Genomic DNA, 15,992 nt, shown 5'->3' on the forward strand with positions numbered 1-15,992 from the left:
GGTACCGACCCTTTTCTCTCTTAACTACTTTGTTAAGATTTAATTGCTATCTTAGCATCAGTGAAGTCATACTCCTATTTAAGGATGATTATTTGTATTTGTGTGAGAACAAATCATCTTTTATATCTCAAAAATATCTTAATAGAAGCTATTTAGAAAGTACAGTTAAAATGATATTTTCATTATAAAATATATTTTTGAATATACTTACCCGGTGAATATATAAATAGCTGACGTCTCCGACGGTCGACAGATTCCAAAACTCGCGAGCGATCGCCATGAAGGCTGCCGGGTGTGCCCACCAGCGCCGACTATCGCCCAGATACCGCATATACTTCTCAACCAAACCAGTTCTTCTCAGTCCATAGGGTCTCTATCGGGGAGGAAGGGAGGGCCTTTAATATTATATATTCACCGGGTAAGTATATTCAAAAATTTATTTTATAATAAAAATATCATTTTTAAATATTAAACTTAGCCGGTGAATATATAAATAGCTGATTCACACCCATGGTGGTGGGTAGAGACCAGTATTAAAACAATAAAGGCATATATGCTCAAGAGTTTTTGACAAATATTCAAAAAACAAACTTAAGTATAGGTACCTGGTAAGGAAGCTGACTCTGATGATTACTCTGCCTCATTAGTCCGCTATCCTCACGAAGCCCAGCGATCCTCTTAGGATGCTGAAAGACTCCCAGGAGCTGCTATATCCAGGGTGAACACCCCTATAACAGGACCTCATCAATACCCTTAATCTGGGCGCTCTCAAGAAACAAAATTTTGACCACCCGCCAAATCAAAAAGATTGCGAAAGACTTCTTAGTCTCCCGTACAACCCAAAACAAGATTAAAAATTTCAAGAGTAGATTAAAAGGATATTGGGATTAAGGGAATGTAGTGGTAGAGCCTTCACCCACTACTGCACTCGCTGCTACGAATGGTCCCAGTGTGTAGCAGTCCTCATAAAGAGTCTGGACATCTTTCAAGTAACATGAAGCGAATACCGACTTGCTTCTCCAAAAGGTTGCGTCCATAATACTTTTAATGGATCTATTTTGCTTAAACGCTACTGAAGTTGCTATCGCTCTAACTTCATGAGCCTTGACTTTAAGTAAATTACGATCCTTCTCACTTAAATGAGAGTGTGCCTCCCGAATCAAAAGTCTAATAAAATAAGACAACGCATTCTTAGACATGGGCAAAGAGGGCTTTTTAACGGAGCACCATAAAGCCTCTGAACAACCTCGTAGCGGTTTAGTTCTAGATAAATAAAATTTAAGAGCTCTAACGGGGCACAGCACTCTTTCAACTTCATTCCCCACAATCTCAGAAAGACTGGGGATTTCAAATGATTTAGGCCAAGGACGAGACGGAAGTTCATTCTTGGCCAAAAAACCAAGTAGAAGAGCACATACTGCTTTATTAGTGGAGAAGCCGATGTTCTTGCTAAAAGCATGTACCTCACTAACCCTTTTAGCCGAAGCCAAGCTCACCAAAAAAAGTGTCTTGAGGGTAAGATCCTTCAGGGAGGCTGAATTTAATGGTTCAAACCTGTCTGACATAAGGAACTGTAGGACCACGTCCAAGTTCCAAGCAGGAGTCAAAAAATGACGCTCCTTGGAAGTCTCGAAAGACTTAAGCAGGTCTTGGAGATCTTTGTTATTAGAAAGATCCAAACCCCTATGCCTGAAAACAGAAGCTAACATGCTTCTGTAGCCTTTAATGGTGGATGCAGAAAGGGAGCGCTTAAACGCTACTGAAGTTGCTATCGCTCTAACTTCATGACCGTTTCTCAGATAAAGCAGAAAAACCGCAATCTGCGCTACAGAGGCACTGGAAGAGGAAATAGAGGAGGACTTGCACCAGTCTCTAAATACCTCCCATTACGACTGATAGATCCTGATGGTAGAGGATCTTCTAGCCCTCGCGATCGCTCTAGCTGCCTCCTTCGAAAACCCTCGAGCTCAAGAGAGTCTTTCGATAGTCTGAAGGCAGTTAGACGAAGCGCGGGGAGGCTTTGATGAAATCTCTTTACGTGAGGCTGTCGCAAGAGATCCATCCGCAACGGCAGACTTCTTGGAACGTCTACCAGCCATAGAAGTACCTCTGTGAACCACTCTCTCGCGGGCCGGAGGGGAGCAACCAATGTCAACCTGGTCCCTTCGTGAGAGGCGAACTTCTGCAGCACCTTGTTTAGGATCTTGAAAGGCGGAAAGGCATAAACGTCCAGGTGAGACCAGTCCAGCAGGAAAGCGTCTATGTGGGCTGCCTCTGGATCTGGAACTGGAGAGCAGTAAGTCGAGAGCCTCTTTTTCAGTGAAGTCGCAAAAAGATCTATGGTGGGTTGACCCCATGTCATCCATAGCTTCCCACACACAGTTTTGTGCAACGTCCACTCCATGGAGATGACTTGTCCTCTTCTGCTGAGGCAGTCCGCCAAGACATTCATTTCTCCTTGCACAAATCTCGTCAAAAGAGAGATGTTACTTGCCTTAAATGGAGTTCCTTCTGATCCGTGGACCAAAGACCTGAGCATTCCAGACTGTCCAGTGGAGCTCCCCAACCCAAATCCAACGCATCTGAATACAACACATGGTTTGGGTTCTTGATCGCAAGAGAAAGACCTACTCGAAGTCTTATGTTGCTGTCCCACCAAGTCAGACATGTCTAGACTGAGTTGGAGATTGGGAAAGAGATACTCTCTAAGCCCTTCTCCTTGTTCCAATGGTTTAGGTGAAATTGGAGAGGGCAAAGGTTGAGTCTCCCCAGAGAGATAAACTACTCCAGCGATGAAAGAGTTCCCACGAAGCTCGTTCAAACTCTTACAGAACAACTGTTTTTCTCTTGCAAGTGACGGACTTTTAACAGAGCTTGTTCCACTCTTGTGGGAGACGAAAAGGCCCGAAAAATTCGACACTGTATCTCCATTCCCAAATAAAGAATAGTCTGGGATGGAATACTGTAAGTTACGACTTCTCTACGTTCACTATGAGACCTAGCTCCTTGGTTAGGTTTAATGTCCATTAGAGGCTCTCCAGACAGCTATTTAATGACGACGCCCTGATTAGCCAGTCGTCAAAATAAAGGGAGGCTCTGAATCCTCAAAAAATGTAGAAAGCTTGCTACATTTTGCAAGAGCCTTGTAAAAACAAGAGCAGGAGGAATGAGGCCGAAGCACAGTGCTCGAAATTGGTACACTACTTTCCCGTCCACAAACCTCAGATGTTGTTGAAAGTTTGGATGAATCGGGATGTGGAAGTATGCATCCTGAAGGTCGAGAGAGACCATCCAGTCGCCTTCCCTTACTGCTGCCAAGACAAATTTGGTAGTCTTCATCGTGAACTTTGTCTTGAGAATGAACACATTGAGCGCACTTACATCTTAAGTACTCCTACAGTGAACGTGGCTGCCAGATCATTGGAGCCATCCCTGATAGCCTTGTTCATGCATGACATAATTGTACAGCAATACATTGACAGCTGGAGAGTCCTTCTTACTTAAGGCTCCCAGGGACCAATCCAACAAATAAATACTTCAAACGCTTGAAAAAACTCCTAACAGGAGATGGTCTAGCTCTGAAGCAGACCATAAAATCTTGGAGCGTCTCATGGCTAGACTACGAGGAGAGTCCACTAGGCTTAAGAAGTCTCCCTGGGCAGAGGCAGGTACTCCCCAACCGAGAACTTCTCCTGTGTCACACCAGACGCTCGAGCGAGAAGCTAATTAAGAAGGAGGAAAAGCAAAAGCAGACTTTCCTAAACTTCTCCTGGATTCCAACCAGTCTCCCAGTAAGAGCATGGCTCTCTTGGAAGAACAAGAGAGAACTGATTTCGTAAATGTAGGAGTCGAAGAAAGTCATGCCAAGAGTAAACTCAGACGGCGGAGCAGCCGTTACAAAACGAGTAGGACAAAATTTCACTAAAGAAATTCATAATTATAAAACAAGGGATTGTTGGACCACCCTAGGTTACTCCTCTTCTGAATGACTCCCCAAAGGTACATTAGTTGAAAGGGGGTCATTAACTTCTTCAGAAGGCACATCATCTGATAAATCTAAAGTCTTGCGAGAAGGAGATTTATATTCAGAATGACGTGAAGGAAAAGCCTGACAGGCTACATCAACTTGTATATGAACAGAAGTTAAAGTTGGAGGGTCGATGTCACGTTGTGACTGCAGAGAATGTTATTCTACTACACGTCGTGACAGAAGTAACTGACGTTCAAACGTCCCGTAGTAACAGCGGTGACTGCTGTTCGATGCTATATCGTGACTACAGTGACTGACCCTCGACGTCACGTCATGTCTACAGTGTCTACCGCTCAACGTCACGTCGTGTCTGCGATGTCTGCAGCTCAACGTCACGCTGTGACTGCAGTGGAATGCCAACAGCATCTGGTGTTCCCAGGCGGTCACCCATCCAAGTACTGACCAGACCCAACGTTGCTTAACTTCGCTGATCGGACGAGAAGCGGTGTTTTCAACGTGGTATGGCCGTTGACTAACGTTCAAAGCGATCAAAGTTACATCGAGATTTATGCTCCGCACCTCGTTAAACAGCAAAGCTGTCACTAGGGACAACGTCAGCGTGACGTAACAAAGCTCGTTTAGAAGGTTGAAGACCTGAATCACGTATCCCAGAACCGTGACGTACAAAAAGCAAAGGATCCTTTCGCACAGAAACAGGATCGTAAGCTTCTATTAAAGAAGAAAGCTTTAACAGCATATCTTGCAAAACACTTAACTTCGGATCAACCTGTGACTGCGGTGGCTGACGTTCAAACGTCACGTAGTAACAGCGGTGACTGCTGATCGATGCTATATCATGACTACGGTGACTGACACTCGACGTCACGTCGAGTCTGTGGCAGAAACGTCTGTACATGAACGTCATCGCTATGAACGGGACTCTCATGATGACTACAGCTAGGATGTTGAACTTGTTCCGAAGGAACTAATAAACGTTTCAACCGTCTCGAAACCTTACGCCCAGGCTTTTAAAGAGACGAATCATCGGAAGACGAGGAGAAACTTCGTCTCTCCTGTCTTATGGCAAGGACGTGCTTGACGAGCAACGTCTGATACCTTTGAGGGAACGTCTGTTCGTTGGTTTACACCTCTCACTCCCTTAGGTCCTACGACATTCCTTCTCCCTGGTGCAGGGAAGCCTGAAAGAGGTCTCGGACTAGGCAAGCGACAAGCACGAACAAACGAACCCTCCGCATCACTGAACATGTTTTTCGCACTTTCTTCACTTATATCGCATTTTTTAATAATTTCACATTAGACATGAATAAAGCGGATTTCTACCTGAAGCACGCAATTCTCCCTTAAATCAAAAGGTTAGAATTGCAAAATAAGTCGTATAATGTAAGCACATTAGTACAAAATGAAACACACATGCAAAAATCAATAAACATATACATATATATCGAATAAAACGGAAATATATAAAGTTAAAAAGATCAGTGACTGGGGATGAGACTAAAACTAGTTCACTAAGGACTACGTTTTCAATCTCTCACCGTACAGTGCCTTGGGATGAGAATAAAAACTAAAACGTTTTATCCTCTCTCCCCGTACAGAGACTTGGGACGAGAGTAAAAATCTGAATCGAGAACAACGTTACTCGCTCCCAAACTCCTTGTACAGAGACTTGGGACGAGAATAAAGATCGGATCGTCCTCTCTTTCTCTCTCTCTCTCTCTTGTCACTCACAAGAGAATGGCATACTCACTCTTCGTCAATAACAGGTTATTTGACTAAAGGAAAAAACTAAAAGGACTAAGAAAATTAACATGTTCCTTTAAATTAGTATCTAAAAAACTTCAGTTTGAAAGAAGAATGAACAAAACGTCAAAACCGATTTACTCTTTCTGCAAAGTGAAACCGTGATTCTCTCTTTCTCTATCGTAACGATAGAGCGCAAACTGCGTAGCATAAATAAACCAAACGTTAGTTCATCTTTGAAAAACAGCACGAAGACTATTCAAAGAATAAATTTCTTAAAATATTTTCTAAAAATATTCATCTCATCAATCTAAACAAAAATAAAAGTTGAATGGGCTCAACGTTGTTTAACTTTGTTTTCCAAGTCAGGACCGCCTACAAAGAATAGGCAAAGGCCGCTTATAAACAAAAACATAAAATTTATCTCGGTGTTTAGTATAAATGGAAAGCTAATCGAAGAGGCCTAATAAAGGCAGGTGAGATATAAAATATATAGAGGTAAATCTATAAATATCAACAATAATTTATAAAGTGATATAATTACTAAAAGCCTTTAACACACTTCCGTACACTGAGGGAAGGGTCGGCCATCTTTTCTCTATGGAAAAACCAGAGCGAGATTAAAAAAGCAAGGGCAAAAACTTTTCCTCTCCTTTCAAAAGCATTTCTTTTGAAGATAGTATTGAATAATCCAACACGGCGAAAGCAATAAAACCAAAACCAAGTACTTCACCAATTCGGTAGAAAACTCGAGGTCTAGCGCGAGCAGAACCAGTGTTGTCTTTAACACCGACAAAGAAGAACTGGTTTGGTTGAGAAGTATATGCGGTATCTGGCCGATAGTCGGCGCTGGTGGGCACACCCTGCAGCCTTCATGGTGATCGCTCGCGAGTTTTTGGAATCTGTCGACCGTCGGAGACGTCAGCTATTTATATATTCACCGGCTAAATTTAATATTTAAAAACATATTTCCTCCAAGTTCTCAATGTTTACTTATTTACTTCATCTACAATAAATCCACATTTCATGGAACTGTAATTTCCAATATGTCCATCACCCATTGCTCTTCTATATTTGTTAATTGGAACAGTTACAATTCTCTAATTTGGAAAAAGAAAAAAAAAACAGAAAGAATAACTAAAGCAGGTACCTATCCTGAAAAGTCATACCTAGCTTATATAAATTGTCTATGACTCATTAAATGTAAAGAAAGAAATAACAAAATATCTACAGTATTTATACTAGTAACGAGTACAGAAATAAAAATTCATTTAAAATAGACTAATTCACTTAACTCAAAGTTAGTAGAAGTTAAGAAATCCAAAGAGAAATCCAAAGAGAATTGCAATGAGATTATAAAACTATCTTAATAATTGCTATAAAAAAAAGTATTACCAAAGTCATAATATCACTTACTTGCTCAATAGATAATATTCCATGTTGAGGACTGAGAATTGGGAAAGGATCTCCTATTTTCCAAAAGCACACCATAAATATACCCCATGTAACCACAGACAAAATATTCACCCACTCACCACGAACTGTTGGTAGAATAAAGAGAAAGAAAAAGCCAAGTTGATTACTCACCCAAAGATAATAAAAAAGATTTAACTGACAGGAAAGTGGGACATTTGCAAATTAAAAAGTAAATCTTGATATGACTATTCAAATTGAAGATTTTCAAAAGTAAGAACCTATATGTGCAATAAATGAAGGATTTAAATAAGAGCAATTAACAAACAAATCAATTAACTTCTAAGAAATATTTTACATGATTTTGAACAAATATACAGCAGTAAGAATTTTTTATGCATACATATGCTAGCTCACTAGAGGGTAACGGGTTATGAGCCTGACACCTTGGCTAATTATATTGAACAGGAGAATCTTTCAACTCAAGAACCCACTCTTGGAATGCATCTTATTCTTATCTAGGGGACTTACTGTATACTGAATATATAATATAAAATATAACTCATTTTTAAAATAGATTTGTCTTCAGCTGTCCTGGAACCACCATTGAATCGTTAACAAAGAAGTTGGCAACACCAGGGGAATCCTCGTCCATCTGAATGTCAGAGAACAATCAGATACTTTTGCCCTTAAGCTTAGTAATGAATCACTTAGGAATGAAAAGTGATTCAGGTGGAAAAATATTTATTACAAATTACTTTCATAAAATCAAAAATTTCTAAAGTAATCTTTATTTAACCTAGCTATATAAACTTGAGTCCTTTAATTAGGGAGACTGATTCATTCCGAGCTAGAGACGGTCATTACAACTTGGAAAACAAGAGATTATCCAACTGGTAAAGAATGTGGATCAAGGAGCCCCACACAGACACCTTTCCCAACTGGAATGGTTCACTTTTGACCTATTGACCCAGGAATGAGAGGGGTGGTTGAAGATTGATTGATTGATTTCAAGTTTTCTGGCATCCTGACATCTAAGGTCATTGACACCGATACTATTTATTCTATATAAAATAAAATAATATCAAATTAAAATCATAACAATTCTCTTTGGGTTACTATGCGACAGGAGAATAGGGCTTAAGTTGAAAGATAAAGTACACAGGACAGTTGTGAGACCGGCAATGATGTATGGAGCGGACACGTGGGCAATAAAGAAGACAGAAGAAAATAAGATGGATTTGTCAGAGATGAGAATGTTGAGATGGATGTGTGGGGTGACAAGAAGAGATAAGATACGGAATGAGGTAATTAGGGGTACCACAGGAGTTAGAAAACTATCAGATAAGATCCAAGAAAGTAGACTGAGGTGGTACAGTCATGTCATGAGAAGAGATGAACAGTATATCGGGAGGAGAGTAATGGAAATGGAGGTACAGGGAATGAGAAGGAGAGGGAGACCAAAGCGAAGGTGGGTGGACTGTATCAAAGATGACCTTCGATCAAAGGGATTAACTGGTGATGAGGTGTGGGACAGAGGTAGATGGAGAAAGCTGACCAGAAACATTGACCCCACATAGAAGTGGGAAAAGATGTAGACAAAGAAGAAGATTCAATTAAAATTATAAAAGTTAAGATGACATTATAAAAGTTAAACAGTTTTCAGAAGACCAGCTTCTGAAATAAATCTAAAAATGCCACTCGCATAGTAAGACACAATCATGTCCAAGAATCTTGGCAAGGATGAACCTACCATCCTCCCCTTGAGCCTCAAACAGATATCTATTTCTCAAGTTATTATATTTGGGGCATTCGGTCAACAAATGCCTCACTATTAAAGGTACCAAACAGTCATCGCAATACGGTTGGTGTTGGCCCTTCAGAAGAAACTTGTGTGTCAATCGAGTGTGACCAAAGCGGAGATGACAAAGAAAAGTCTCCCACTTTCAGGGCATCATGTTATAACTCCAAGGAGATATGACGTTTGTTACTTCTCTCATCTTATTGCCATCTAGACTATCCTAGTCCTGTTGCCAATTATTACAAAACTATTTCTAGATGTTAGGTAGGAAATAATTACAGGGAATGGAATACCTTCTTGGTAGAAACTTGGATGCAGCATTCTTCGCCAGTAAATCTGCCTTCTCATTCCCAGACACACCTATATCTGCTGGAACCCAACAAAATCGAACCATTATACCTCTCCGACCAATAATAAAAAGCCATTCTAAGATCTTTAAAAATAGGGTTACTAGGACTAAAAACTTCTAAAGCTTGAAGGACACTCCTTGCATCACTAAATATGGTAAAATTACCCTCCTTCTGCAATGCTATTTTCTCAATAGTGGTTAGTATGCCATACAGTTTGGCAGTAAATATGGTAGCTGTTAGAGGAAGTGCACCTCTACAATTAAAACCATTACTATGTACTCCAAATCCAACGCCAGCATCAGATTTGGAGCCATCCGTCTACATAAAAGTCGATCCCCTATGTTCTGCAACATGTTCCATAAAAAGAGACCTGGATTCTAAGTCATCATATTCTTCTTAACTCCAATAAAGGGATTTTGACGAAGGAAAAATCTATTTCTGGGCGAGAGACCTGTGCCGCGCAGAGAAATACTCCTAGAGCACTTATTTCTAAGGAATATAACTGCTATATATTACCAGAGAAAAAAAGCATAGGAATGCCAGGTTGAACCCAGCTCGCTCACCTATATAAGGTGTCGGTATAAAATACTGGGGCGTGATAATTCACAACCAGAGGTCTCGCACTATTTAGATATCTCCTCTTCAAAATCCCCGCCACAGCGAGGTGCCGTTCAACACTACTACCACTAACCCAACCCACGCCAGTGACGTCACTCCTCATAGCACCCAAGGTTTGGGGCCCATGTTGGGAGGGAAGTCAAGGGAGGGTTCACTGGGCGGCACAGGTCTCTCGCCCAGAAATAGATTTTTCCTTCGTCAAAATCCCTTTTCTGGGCTCCGACCTGTGCCGCGCAGTGAAATAGTACCAGAGAAATGGTCCCAAAACTTGGAACAATACCTGAGGAAGTAACAAAATCCAAAATAACAGGTAAGAGGATAGCAAGACATAGTTGATTAAGGTTCACTATGTTCAGGAGGAATCACATTCCCTGCTGCCACTGTAGCAAATATAAGGCTTCCAGAGGTTTTAAGCAGTGGCGTTTAAATACTGTTGGAGACTTCCGGCCTGTATATTTAGTAAGTCCAGTGAAGTTCATAGTAATTAACTGAGGTAGCTACAGCTCATATATCATGGACGTAAGGGAGTGATGTGGGAATGATTCTAGGTAGCCCGTTAATGAAATGCAGAATCTTCTGTCTGAGTCCTTTCAGGATGATGGTTCTTCACCTTCTCTAATGGGTAAGGGCCCCGAGGACTGAACGGGAGATATGTTTAAGTAGGCTTCCAGAGTGTTTACTGGACATAAAGATGGGTCCTGCGGAAGTGGGACAATCTTCCAGGGGAACCGTCTGTCCTGGGGGTCCTCATTTTCGCTAAAAATCTTTTGTCAGGGGAAAGGAGTACTTCCCCTGACGAGAGAAAATTCAATATGACCTGGATCTCTAGACAAGGCTGAAAGTTCTGATATTCTGGCGCCAGAAGTCAGGTTCATTAAGAACAAGGATTTCCTAACCAATGGAATATAATGGCAAGTCTCGTTAAGAGTGTCTGAAGCCAATTTAATTACTTCATTCAGAAACCAGGAAACTGAGCTATGGTGAGTTGATGGTTTCAATCTGGCGCAGGTTCTCGGGATGGATGAGAAGTATGAATCTGTAAGGGCAATATTAAAGCCAATTGTAAAACCTTCAAGGGTGACTTAATTTGTGGTAATAGTACAAGTCTCTAAGTCTGATTCAAATAAAATTCTGAAGAAGGTTACTGTCAGATTCATAGTCATTGTCTCAACCTTTGAGTCCCTTAAAAACTGGCAAGTTTCATAACAGCCGAATCATACTGTCGAAGGGTGGATCCCCTCTTATCTGATTCTAAAAATAACGTATTTGAGGATCAATATCTGCACCTCTTGAGCTGCAAATTTCATAAAGTCCAGAAAGGTAGGGCATTCTGAATTTGAGGAAGCTAACACACAGCGAGTTGTACTGCTTGTGTTTGTATTGGATTGGGGATCTGTCGAGGTGGAGAACCAGTTCCACCAGAAGGGGAAACCCGTTGTGCTTGGGCCAGATGGGGACTACTAGAGCAACTTGGCCTTTGAAAGTCCTGAGCTTGTCTAACACTTTCATCGACAGATTTATTGGTGGGAATAGGTAAATTCTCTCCCAAGTGTTCTAGACTAATGATAGTGCGCCTGTGGCGTAAGCCCGAGGATCCGGGCTGGGAGCTACGTAGCACTCTAGTTGTAGTTGGACTTTGTTGCAAACAGATCTATCTGGAGATCCGGAACCTGAGAAAGAATCCAACTGAAGGACATTGGGTCTAGTGACCACTCCGACTCCAGCGGAGTTGTCCTCGAAAGTGCGTCCGCCACTATCTATCAAGAAGAAACCTGATATGTTGGTTTTTGGCTGGAGCCGGTTGCTTAAGGTCAAAAATACCGCCATGGCTTCTAAAACATTGATATGAAGTTGGCGGAATATTGTCGACCATAGTCCCAGGACTTTCGTGTACTGAGAGTATCCCCCCCCCCCCCCCCCTGCCTGTTAGGGAGGCGTCTGTGTAAATGACGAGCTTGGGGGTGGATATTGTAAGGAAACTGATTTGCCAGATTTTGACCTTTGTCCATGGTTGAAGTCTTTTCTTCAGAATTGGTTGGAGTCGAGCCCATTGTCTCGATATTACTCGTTTTCCTGGAGCACCATACTCGGCTTATATCTTTCAGTCTGGCCTTCAGTAGTATATCTGTTACTGAGGCAAACTGGAGGGCACCCAGGATTCTCTCTTGATTTCTTCTGGAAGACAATTTGTCTTTGAGAAAACTTATTGTGTTTTGCTATACCGTTCCTCTTGGCTGTTGGGAGACAGAGTGTGGGAGCATAGAACCCATTGAATCCTAACCATTGAAACTTGTCCTCGGGACTAAACGAGATTTCTCGAAGTTGATTTGGAACCAAAACTGTTGTAAGAGATTATCACTCTGTAGTTGCTGTGAGGCAGTTTGCCTAGTTGAAGCCTAGAAACGGACGAAAATGCCTTGCTTTCGGAACATGATAGCAAACGTCTGCAAGATCCATAGGGGAGATGACGGCCCCACAGAGAAGCAAGGTCCGCACCTGAGAGATGGTCAGCATGTGAAACTTGTCGCATTAAATGTAAGAATTCAGAAGCGACAGGTCTAGGATTACTCTTCGCTATTCTGAGTCTTTCTTTGGCCCGCTGAACAAGTGATCCTGAAATTACAAACGATTTACTTTCTTTATTGCTTCCTTTTGCAATAAATCGTTTTCATATAAGACTAGCTCTTCCGTTGGATGTTGATGAAAACTGGTTGGTGGAGGGGGCCATTCTATCCAACTCCACCCCAGACCTTTGGAAATTATACTGAAAGCCCAAATGTTGAACGTTCAACGGTTCCGGAAGATGTAAAGTCCTACCCCTACCTGAGAACCCCCAATGATTTGCTGCGGATTTACCTCCCCGGCCTCGAGAGTAGCTGTTGCGAAAAGTTCCTCTCGAGCTAGCGCCTCTGGGGCGCTGGTAACCCTGGAAAGCACCCTGAGTTTCAAAGGTGGGCCTAAGGGCTGGGGAAGTAGCATAGGAGGTAGTTGCTACTTGGGACTGAGGAACCAGCACGTATTGCTGTTGGGGTTGACCCTTCGAAGTGAAAGGTTGACTCCCTTGTGCCACCGGGATGGTTTGAACCACCTGTTGGGACTGCCGGTTTGGAAGGAATGGAAAGATCTCAGACTCTTTCTACCTCGAGATTGGTTGCTGGCCGGTTCGAACTTGTGCTTGGGGACTAAGCCCATCGAACCTTGAGGCTCTGATTGACCCTAGCAGCTCCAGACTGGGGCTTTAATGAGCTTGTTAGGCTCATGTCTGATAGTGGCCTCAGACAAGACATGCCTACAGCAACGACGTCTGGCCGCAAAGAAGTCGTAGGAATCAGACAGTAAGGTTTGAAGTAATGACTTTGTCAAGACCTTAAAAGGTGGTTCTTCTTCATACATTAAAGAGGTCTTTTCTGCCATTGTAGCCGAGTTGATAGGTCCACTTAGGCGCATACAGGCTTCGAGCTCGAGGCATATCAGAGATTCCGGAAGCCTGGGTAGCCACTCACTGAACTGAATGGGAGCACAGTCAGCGCTTAATTTACCCAATGTGAAGGTCGCCGGGGCGTTAGCCCAGCAATCGTGATCCCCCAGGGACAGGAGGGAGGTCGGATGCGTTTCCTTCAGCTGCGGTAACGGCTTGTCCTCGTTTATTGCCTGCCGAGCAAGGTCCGATATCTTAGTGACACACGGAGTAGGGGTTTACTCCTCCACTAGAAACATCGTGTACGGGCTCTTGTGAGGTGTTAACGTAGTGTTAACACACTCCCACTCGTTTAAGGGCCGGACCCAGGTGGACTGAGCCTGCCCCTTTGGGTACATTTTGGTTTCTTTGGGGACCTTGTCAAACCTTACGAGTGTCTCCTCGGTAAGGCATGCGAAACTAGAGAGAGGGAACTGTAGACCCGGCGGGTAGAATTCAAAATCTTCTACAGTCCGGGTGCCAAACCATTCGATGGTTAACATACCATCTTTGAAGGGAGAGCGCAAGGCCCCCTTCCACGGATTGCTTTCGACGAATTCCGGGAGCCTAGAGGCATCCGGGATGATATATTGTGCTGTTGAGGTAGCCCATAACAAATGAGACCCTGTATGAGGCTATCTGGTTTAGCACTCACTTCCCCCTAATGGGCAATAATTCCATTCAATTGTCAAGTTCACAGAGGCACCAGGAATCTTCCATCCTATAATCGTGGTGACTCGGTATGTGACACGAGGTTTGAGCCAGTGAGCTACAGAGGTCCGTAAATTATATATATATGTATATATATGGATAAATATCAGCACAACATCGTGTTCAAATAGAAATAAATTTCTACCTCATCCCTGGGATCGGTCGCTGGCCTCTTCTAATGAAAGGTCAGGTTGAAACTAACCATGCCACGAGAGGCCATGCATCAATCTTGAAAGGGCTGCCGGATCGAAGGGAGCCTCCGGGGTCGTAGGTTTCAGGCCGGGCTTCGCTCTCGGCCCAAGAGAAGTCTTAACTGGTTTGGTGATTTGGAAGACCTGTGAGTCTTTGCTAGGGCTGGCAGGTAGCTTTAACTTTAGGGACAACGGGACGTGGCCCGACATCAGCCACGTGCTTCCTTGAAAACCCTAAAAGGAAGAGACACAGGATCTCTTTGCCCTGACACTCCAGGCAAACCCGCCAACCCAGATCTAAAGAGTCGCCAAGGTAGAAGTCATGGAAGACTGCGAGCTCCGAAAGAGGGTATATCGTTACTAATGAACAAGGTAACTCCGTTGGGAATGTAAAATAAATAGATCGAGAATAAATGTTTAAATCGATCAATCACAAAGGAAATAAAATGAAAATCCCAAAATAATATATCCGAAGTTATAATTATAGATAGCAACGACAGGGGCACCTACAGTGTCCCATAGTAGGGTAGTAACCCAAAAAGATCCGGGTGTTCCGAATTCTTAAAATAGACCGGTATGAAACCGGGACAAAAGGCTATGAACAAAATTTCGGACCGGTATAATAACCGGGGAGAAAACTTTCATAAATTAACTGACATTGTCAAAATAATTCCATAAAAGGTGAAGATTATCAATGAAATAATATTGTCATAGCGCGAAATATACTATCCCGTCGGTACTGGGAAAGTATAGAATATCATAAAGATACATAAGTATCCCATAGCAGGTCAGTAACCTAAAGAGATCCGGATGCTCCGAATTCTTGAATTAGACCAATATGAAATCGGGACAAAAGACTATGAACAAAGTTCAGACCGGTACAGTAACCGGGGAAAAACTTATCATAAATTAACTGACTTTGTTAAAACAATTCCATAATAAGTTAAGGTTATCAATGAAAAAATATTGTCATAGCGAGAAATATACTATCCCGTTGCTACTTGGAAAGTATAGAATAAAAGAAAGATACGTGAGTGTCCCATAATAGGTTAGTAACCTAAAAGGATCCGGGTGTTCCGGGTTCTTAAAGTAGACCGATATGAAACCGGGACAAAAGGCTATGAACAACTCTAGGACCGGTTTAGTAACCGGGGAATAACTTATAAATAAACTGACATTGTTAAAACAATCCCGTAATAAGTTAAGGTTATCAATGAAATAATATTGTCATAGCTTGAAATACACTATCCCGTCGCTACTTGGGAAGTATAGAATAAAATACAGATACGTGAGTATCCCATAATAGGTTAATAACCTAAAAAGATCCGGGTGTTCCGGATTCTTAAAATAGACCGATATGAAATCGGGACAAAAGGCTATGAACAAAATTTCGAACCGGTATAGTAACCGGGGAAATGTTGAAACAATTCCGTAATAAGATAAGATTATCAATGAAATAATATTGTCATAGCGAGGAATATACCATCCCGTCATTACCAGGGAGGTATAAAATAAAAAGGGAACAGGGTTGGTAAAGTAAACTTAAAGTAACTTAAAGTAAACTTAAAAGTAACTTAAAGTAAACTTAAAGTAACCTAAGATACATCCTTAAAATACATAAATAGAAAACTCCAGTTATGATCTAAAACTAATGTCTGTAATTGAATAGGGCTCCCGGAGGGAGGATATTAATCAAAACTGTCAGTGTCAACAGATCTTG

The 15,992-nt window shown here is 42.1% G+C and overlaps 1 protein-coding gene and 1 non-coding gene across 2 annotated transcripts in view; both read right to left on the reverse strand.

Annotated features, from left to right (window-relative positions):
• Positions 1 to 15,992, reverse strand: part of GPHR (golgi pH regulator) — a 401,532-nt gene that overhangs the window by 323,570 nt on the left and 61,970 nt on the right. The window contains exon 4 of the mRNA XM_068351883.1: positions 7,148 to 7,272. Within this exon, the coding sequence (XP_068207984.1) occupies positions 7,148 to 7,272 (125 nt within the window). The remainder of the gene's footprint in view (positions 1 to 7,147; positions 7,273 to 15,992) is intronic.
• Positions 4,385 to 4,503, reverse strand: LOC137622130 (5S ribosomal RNA). Its single transcript, XR_011040374.1, has one exon. It is a non-coding gene; the product is annotated as a 5S ribosomal RNA (ribosomal RNA).

The sequence above is a fragment of the Palaemon carinicauda genome, chromosome 28 (genome assembly GCF_036898095.1).
Source record: "Palaemon carinicauda isolate YSFRI2023 chromosome 28, ASM3689809v2, whole genome shotgun sequence".
Lineage (NCBI taxonomy): Eukaryota > Metazoa > Arthropoda > Malacostraca > Decapoda > Palaemonidae > Palaemon > Palaemon carinicauda.